The sequence below is a fragment of the Bombina bombina genome, chromosome 2 (genome assembly GCF_027579735.1).
Source record: "Bombina bombina isolate aBomBom1 chromosome 2, aBomBom1.pri, whole genome shotgun sequence".
Taxonomy (NCBI): Eukaryota; Metazoa; Chordata; class Amphibia; order Anura; family Bombinatoridae; genus Bombina; species Bombina bombina.
The window spans coordinates 41,799,137-41,808,300 of record NC_069500.1 but is presented as its reverse complement, the minus strand read 5'-3'; the positions used below and the strand labels follow the sequence as shown (position 1 = coordinate 41,808,300).

The window sequence follows — 9,164 nt, the reverse complement described above, 5'->3', positions numbered from 1 at the left end:
TCAGATGGCTTTGTGTGTGCCGTTGAGAAGGTGATTAGCTACACCTGATTGAGATTACAAGTAATTTTAGCAGGGGGGTGATCCTTTTTGCAACTCAGTGATTCTGTTTTTTGAATTGTCTTTATTTTTGCCTGACATATTGGTGTTATCTCTTTCACTTGGATGTTATAGTAATTACCACTGGATAAACAAAAAACTGTGTCTGTCTTTATTTCAGGCTACAAAAGCAACAACATGTGACTTATTTTTCAAGGGGGGTGATTCTTTTCAATACCCACAGTATATTACATTTAAACACATGTCCCTGTGCTGCAAAAGAATATACGTTTTTGTTTCTATGCTTTTGTCACTGCCTGCCCGCAACAACAAACTGTGGCACTTGCCCATTTCATTCCAGGGAGCAGGGATGATCAATCGTGATGCATTTGCAGTTAATTTAATCAGTTTTTCGCTTAATTTTTCATGCATATAAAAAAAAAAAACATTGAATTATTCCTCTTTTATATTCTTTTTTTTAGTTAAAGGTCCCTTTAAACCAAGTAGTATATATTATCTTGTACATATTATACTTTTAAATGTACACATCGAACAAAGTGCATTTATCCAGGGAGTCCAGCAAATGTGCAAATACATTATACAGTAATGTACATATAGAATTACTTTAAATTCATACTTAGTTAAATATGATACCTGTACATAAGTATATTATAGGGTAATGTCAAATGGAACCTATTGCTCCATAGCAGCAAATACAGTCTGTGCATTGCAGGACCAGTCTGATCCTTAGAGGCAAATAGTAGGAGTGTCCTTCAGTAGCTTTTCTGCTAATGAACCTTTTGTCACATATATTCACTCAGTGCTTCAGGTGTCGTCTTCTCTGTGTCCTCTTCTTTAGTCTTCTGACATTGCTGATGGTAAAAGTGGAGTCCCACAAGTAACTTATACAAGAACGCTCCAGTTAGGGCACCGACCATGGGAGCAACTACAGGAATCCAAAACCAGTAATTTCCAGCCCTAAAAAAAAAAGAGTGATAATAAATCAGCATCTAAACTTTGGACTTGTATTACGCTATGAACTGTCTTTTCAAGAGAATATGTAGCTTGTAGATACAAAGTTCTAAACCATTTTGACTATTAAAGGGACATGCAACTCAAGATAGTTATTTCGTGATTCAGATAGAAAATAAGATTTTAAACAACTTTCCAATTTACTTCTATTATCAAAGCTCAGCTATTTTCATGCTGAGCTAATCCATTTCCCCACAGCTGATCACAGTTGAAGGTCAATGGCTTTATGTGTGCCGTTGAGAAGGTGATTAGCTACACCGATTGAGTTTACAAGTCATTTTAGCAGGGGGGTGATCCTTTTTACAACTCAGTGATTCGTTTTTTTGAATTGTCTTTTATTTCTGCCTGACATATTGGTGTTATATCTTTCACTTGGATGTTATAGCAATTACCACTGGATAAACAAAAACTGTGTCTGTCTTTATTTCAGGCTACAAAGCAACAACATGTGATTATTTTCAAGGGGGGGGGTGATTATTTTCAAAACCCACAGTATATTACATTTAAACACATGTACATTTTATACATATGCCGTGCTGTATAATGACAGAATATCTATACACTATTAGTGACAAGCTGCACTTATAATGACAGCATATCTATACACTAATAGTGACAAACTGCACTGTATAATGCTGTGAGTTACTATACACTATACCCTGATAAGTACACTGCTCTGTATAAATATGATGAGTATGTATACACTGATACATATGCTGTGCTGTATAATGACAGAATATCTATACACTAATAGTGACAAGCTGCACTGTATAATGCTGTGAGTATATATACACTATACCCTGATGAGTACACTGCTCTGTATAAATATGATGAGTATGTATACACTGATACATATGCTGTGCTGTATAATGACAGAATATCTATACACTAATAGTGACAAACTGCACTGTATAATGCTGTGAGTTACTATACACTATACCCTGATGAGTACACTGCTCTGTATAAATATGATGCGTATGTATACACTGATACATATACCGTGCTGTATAATGACAGAATATCTATACACTAATAGTGACAAGCTGCACTGTATAATGCTGTGAGTATATATACACTATACCCGGATGAGTACACTGCTCTGTATAAATATGATAAGTATGTATACACTGATATATATGCCGTGCTATATAATGACAGATTATCTATACACTAATAGTGACAAGCTGCACTGTATAATGCTGTGAGTATATATACACTATACCCTGATGAGTACACTGCTTTGTATAAATATGATAAGTATGTATACACTGATATATATGCCGTGCTGTATAATGACAGAATATCTATACACTAATAGTGACAAGCTGCACTGTATAATGCTGTGAGTATATATACACTATACCCTGATGAGTACACTGCTTTGTATAAATATGATAAGTATGTATACACTGATACATATACCGTGCTGTATAATGACAGAATATCTATACACTAATAGTGACAAGCTGCACTGTATAATGCTGTGAGTATATATACACTATACCCTGATGAGTACACTGCTCTGTATAAATATGATGTGTATGTATACACTGATACATATACCGTGCTGTATAATGACAGAATATCTATACACTAATAGTGACAAGCTGCACTGTATAATGCTGTGAGTTACTAAACACTATACCCTGATGAGTATGTATACACTGACACATATGCCATGCTGTATAATGACAGAATATCTATACACTATTAGTGACAAACTGCTCTGTATAATGCTGTGAGTATATATACACTATACCCTGATGAGTACACTGCTCTGTATAAATATAAGTATGTATACACTGATATATATGCCGTGCTGTATAATGACAGAATATCTATACACTAATAGTGACAAGCTCACTGTAAAATGCTGTGAGTATATTATACACTATACCCTGATGAGTACACTGCTTTGTATAAATATGATAAGTATGTATACACTGATATATATGCCGTGCTGTATAATGACAGAATATCTATACACTAATAGTGACAAGCTGCACTGTATAATGCTGTGAGTTACTATTCACTATACCCTGATAAGTACACTGCTCTGTATAATATGATGAGTTTGTATATACTGATACATATGCCGTGCTGTATAATGACAGAATATCTATACACTAATAGTGACAAGCTGCACTTAATAATGACAGAATATCTATACACTAATAGTGACAAGCTGCACTGTATATACACTATACCCTGATGAGTACACTGCTCTGTATAAAAATAAGTATGTATACACTGATATATATGCCGTGCTGTATAATGACAGAATATCTATACACTAATAGTGACAAGCTGCACTTATAATGACAGAATATCTATACACTAATAGTGACAAGCTGCACTGTATATACACTATACCCTGATGAGTACACTGCTCTGTATAAAAATAAGTATGTATACACTGATATATATGCCGTGCTGTATAATGACAGAATATCTATACACTATTAGTGACAAGCTGCACTGTATAATGCTGTGAGTTACTATACACTATACCCTGATGAGTACACTGCTCTGTATAAATATGATGAGTTTGTATACACTGATACATATGCCGTGCTGTATAATGACAGAATATCCATACACTATTAGTGACAAGCTGCACTGTATAATGCTGTGAGTTACTATACCCTGATGAGTACACTGCTCTGTATAAATATGATAAGTATGTATACACTGATACATATGCCGTGCTGTATAATGACAGAATATCTATACACTAATAGTGACAAGCTGCACTGTATAATGCTGTGAGTATATATACACTACACACTGATAAATACACTGCTCTGTATAAATATGATCAGTTTTTATATACTGATACATATGCCGTGCTGTATAATGACAGAATATCTATACACTAATAGTGACAAGCTGCACTGTATAATGCTGTGAGTTACTATTCACTATACCCTGATGAGTACACTGCTCTGTATAAATATGATAAGTATGTATACACTGATATATATGCCGTGCTGTATAATGACAGAATAGCTATACACTATTAGTGACAAGCTGCACTGTATAATGCTGTGAGTTACTATACACTATACCCTTATAAGTACACTGCTCTGTATAAATATGATGAGTATGTATACACTGATACGTATGCTGTGCTGTATAATGAAAGAATATCTATACACAAGCTGCACTGTATAATGATATTAAGTATCTATACACTGATGAGTATGTTGAGCAGTATAATGATATTAAGTATCTATACACTGATGAGTTTGTTGAGCAGTATAATGATATTAAGTATCTATACACTTATGAGTATGTTGAGCAGTATAATGATATTAAGTATCTATACACTGATGAGTATGTTGAGCAGTATAATGATATTAAGTATCCATACACAGATGAGTATGTTGAACAGTATAATGATATTAAGTATCCATACACTGATGAGTATGTTGAGCAGTATAATGATATAAGTATCTATACACTGATGAGTATGTTGAGCAGTATAATGATATTAAGTATCTATACACTGATGAGTATGTTGAGCAGTATAATGATATTAAGTATCTATACACTGATGAGTATGTTGAGCAGTATAATGATATTAAGTATCTATACAGTGATGAGTATGTTGAGCAGTATAATGATATTAAGTATCTATACACTGATGAGTATGTTGAGCAGTATATTGATATTAAGTATCTATACACTGATTAGTATGTTGAGCAGTATAATGATATTAAGTATCTATACACTGATGAGTATGTTGAGCAGTATAATGATATTAAGTATCTATACACTGATTAGTATGTTGAGCAGTATAATGATATTAAGTATCTATACAGTGATGAGTATGTTGAGCAGTATAATGATATTAAGAATCTATACAGTGATGAGTATGTTGAGCAGTATAATGATATTAAGTATCTATACACTGATGAGTATGTTGAGCAGTATAATGATATTAAGTATCTATACACTGATTAGTATGCTGAGCAGTATAATGATATTAAGTATCTATACAGTGATGAGTATGTTGAGTAGTATAATGATATTAGGTATATATACACTGATTAGTATGTTATGCAGTATAATGATATTAAGTATCTATACAGTGATGAGTATGTTGAGCAGTATAATGATATTAAGTTTCTATACACTGATGAGTATGTTGAGCAGTATAATTATATTAGGTATCTATACACTGATTAGTATGTTAAGCAGTATAAGGATATTAAGTATCTATACACTAATGGAGTATGGTTGAGCAGTATAATGATATTAAGTATCTATACACTGATTGAGTATGTTGAGCAGTATAATGATATTAAGTATCTATACAGTGAAGAGTATGTGAGCAGTATAATGATATTAAGTATCTATACACTGATGAGTATGTTGAGCAGTATAATGATATTAAGTATCTATATACTGATGAGTATGTTAAGCAGTATAATTATATTAAGTATCTATATACTGATGAGTATGTTAAGCAGTATAATGATATTAAGTATCTATATACTGATGAGTATGTTGAGCAGTATAATGATATTAAGTATCTATATACTGATGAGTATGTTAAGCAGTATAATGATATTAAGTATCTATACAGTAATGAGTATGTTGAGCAGTATAATGATATTAAGTATCTATATACTGATGAGTATGTTGAGCAGTATAATGATATTAAGTATCTATATACTGATGAGTATGTTAAGCAGTATAATTATATTAAGTATCTATATACTGATGAGTATGTTAAGCAGTATAATGATATTAAGTATCTATATACTGATGAGTATGTTGAGCAGTATAATGATATTAAGTATCTATATACTGATGAGTATGTTAAGCAGTATAATGATATTAAGTATCTATACAGTAATGAATATGTTGAGCAGTATAATGATTTTAAGTATCTATATACTGATGAGTATGTTGAGCAGTATAATGATATTAAGTATCTATACAGTGATGAGTAGGTTGAGCAGTATAATGATGTATCTATACACTGATGAGTATGTTGAGCAGTATAATGATGTATCTATACACTGATGAGTATGTTGAGCAGTATAATGATGTATCTATACACTGATGAGTATGTTGAGCAGTATAATGATATTAAGTATCTATAAACTGATGAGTATGTTGAGCAGTATAATGATATAAAGTATCTATACACTTATGAGTATGTTGAGCAGTATAATGATAATAAGTATCTATAAACTGATGAGTATGTTGAGCAGTATAATGATATTAAGTATCTATACACTGATGAGTATGTTGAGCAGTATAATGATATTAAGTATCTATACACTGATGAGTATGTTGAGCAGTATAATGATATTAAGTATCTATACACTGATGAGTATGTTGAGCAGTATAATGATATTAAGTATCTATACAGTGATGAGTATGTGAGCAGTATAATGATATTAAGTTATCTATACACTGATGAGTATGTTGAGCAGTATAATGATATTAAGTATCTATACACTGATGAGTATGTTGAGCAGTATAATGATATTAAGTATCTATACACTGATTAGTATGTTGAGCAGTATAATGATATTAAGTGTCTGTATACAGATAACAAACACACAGGGGCACACACCTATGTATAGGTTGGCTGCTGTGGCCTCCAGCACTTGGGCCCTGGTGCCACACTTGCTGTACCAATGCTGCACTGGATATCTTACTATCACAAACTTAAGAACTGTATTAGCAGTTACAGCAACCACTGTTTTCCCTATGAAACCAAATGAACAAAAATTATTTTATTCATTGACAAATTTGTTTTTGAATTCAGTGTTTCATATCTCCTTTTCTTATGCATATTTGCCCAAAATGACAAAAGTTTTATTTGCAGAGCTTTTTGAAACCAATAAACATTTATTAACCATTGCTAAACAATTTATTGTATGTTATAATTTCTCTAATACATTTAATTCTCTTTAGACAACAGATTAAGAGCCTATTTTTAGTTCTCACCAGAATACACAAAACTTTTTATTTTCTATTATTGAGTAATAACCTTTTCTTCTCTTCATAAAATATATAAGCAGATTTTGCTTCTTTGGTCTTTCTTTGTAATCTGTTCAAATTTTAATCATTTATACAATACCAGCCCCTTTATTTAAAAGTGTATCACACAGTATCCAGTACGCCTTTCATATCAAAAATGTTTTATCTGGCATTGTATACGCAAACAAATGAATTAGACGTAACATGTTTGCTCGGCGTTGCTAAAGTAAATCTATGTCAACCCTTTTGTTGGCTGAGTGGTTAACAACGAGTTTCTATTTAATGCATTGCTGGCACTCTCTTCTAATAAATGGGCGACCGCGCTATCAGAGACTTGTGATTGCAGAGGTGTAACTACAAACACAGTGAACTTATCTGACACTAACTGGCAGCTGGCTATCACAGTACATCGTGTTAAGTGTGTAGTATCTGTAATTATTTGTATTCATTCGCAGATTATCCAGCAATTTAAGCCTGAATGTGCCAAGTAGGTTTTAAAAAGTATAGTGTATCTCAGATACACAGATCTGCTTGCAGCTTCATAAGTGGATATAATCAACAATAAAGAGTGAAGAAGTTAGAAAAATGTTACAAAAAAAATACCTAAATACTTCTGTTCCCCATCCAGCGATTGCTGTGAAGACGCGTGGTCCAAAGTCCCTGGCTGGGTTTATAGCATAGCCAGAATTCATGCCCATAGACATACCAACCACAGTAACCAAGAGTCCGATTACCACTGAATGTGTGCCATCCAGTGCTGGACTGTTTTCTTTTTGTCAGAGATTTGCCAGGATGCACAGTAAGAGAGCTCCAGTGCCCACAACCTATAGAGATTTATTAATATTATTATTCATTTGTAAAACACCACCAGAATTCTATAGACTAGGTACATGAGTACTGCTACAAAATGACACTGATCCATGATAAAAAGGGAACAGATTCAAAGCAGACTGAACAAAAAGAATAAATACAAAAGGTGGAGAGCCGCCCCCAAAGAGCTTGCAATGTACAGATTACTACACAATATTTTCAAACAGATACTGGTGTCAATAGGTTAAGATATGGGATTTAAACATGTTGCTTGCCATAGTGAAAAAATTCATTAAACAGGTAAAAATGTAAGTTATTTTTTACAAATGCATTAGTGCTTAAGCACTAAATTAAAAAAAGAGTGCATGCAAAATACATGTTTTAAAATAATTAAAGGAACATGAAATCCAACATTTTTCTTTCATGATTCAGACAGAAAATACAATTTTAAACAACTTTCCAATTTATTTCTATTATCTAATTTGCTTCATTCCTATGGTATTCTTTGTTGAAGAAACAACAATGCAGATGAGTGAGCCAATAAAATGAGGCATATATGTGCAGATCCCAATCAGCAGTTCCTATTTTTTTCAACAAAGCATACCAAAAGAATGAAACAAATTAGATAATAGAAGTAAATTGGAAATAATGAATGCCTCTGCCAGGCTCATCTTCCTTACACATCGCTCTTCATCTCTGCCGCACCCCTCTGCCAATCCCTTCACTGGCTTCCTCTTGCCTCCAGGATTAAAACACAAAATTCTCACTTTGACACACAAAGCCCCTCAATTGCATTGCTCCCCGCTACATCTCAGACCTTGTCTCCAGATACTCTCTCTCCTGACCCCTTCCCTCTGCTCATGATCTCCTCCTCTCCTCCTCTCTTGTTACCTCCTCACAATCCCGTTTATAAGATTTCTCCAGACTGGCCCCCATCTTATGGAACTCTCTGCCTCGCTCCACAAAACTCTCCCCTAGTTTTAAAAGCTTCAAGTGCTCCCTGAAGACTCTACTATTCAGGGACGCTTACAACTTACACTAACCTTCCTATCTCCACTGCTATCCCCTAAAACCCCATAGCATATAAGCCTATGAGCCCAGTTGTTTGTAGTTCACCTTCAGAAGAGCCGACTACAACAGTGCAACTCTCGGCAGGACCCTCTACCCATTTGAACTCTGTAATTGTTTTTACACTATGGGGCAGATTTAACAAATGTCTGTATGACATGATGCGCTCAGCAGGTCAAGTCCAGACATCGCTGAATGTTGACAGCATACGCTGT

The 9,164-nt window shown here is 33.6% G+C and overlaps 1 protein-coding gene across 1 annotated transcript in view; it reads right to left on the bottom strand.

The window, feature by feature from the left end:
* Window positions 1-839: 839 nt before the first annotated feature.
* LOC128646854 (aquaporin-7-like) overlaps window positions 840-9,164 on the bottom strand; it is a 58,447-nt gene continuing 50,122 nt past the window's right edge. The window contains 2 exon segments of the mRNA XM_053699656.1: window positions 840-1,014; window positions 7,675-7,895. Coding sequence (XP_053555631.1) covers window positions 840-1,014; window positions 7,675-7,895 — 396 coding nt within the window.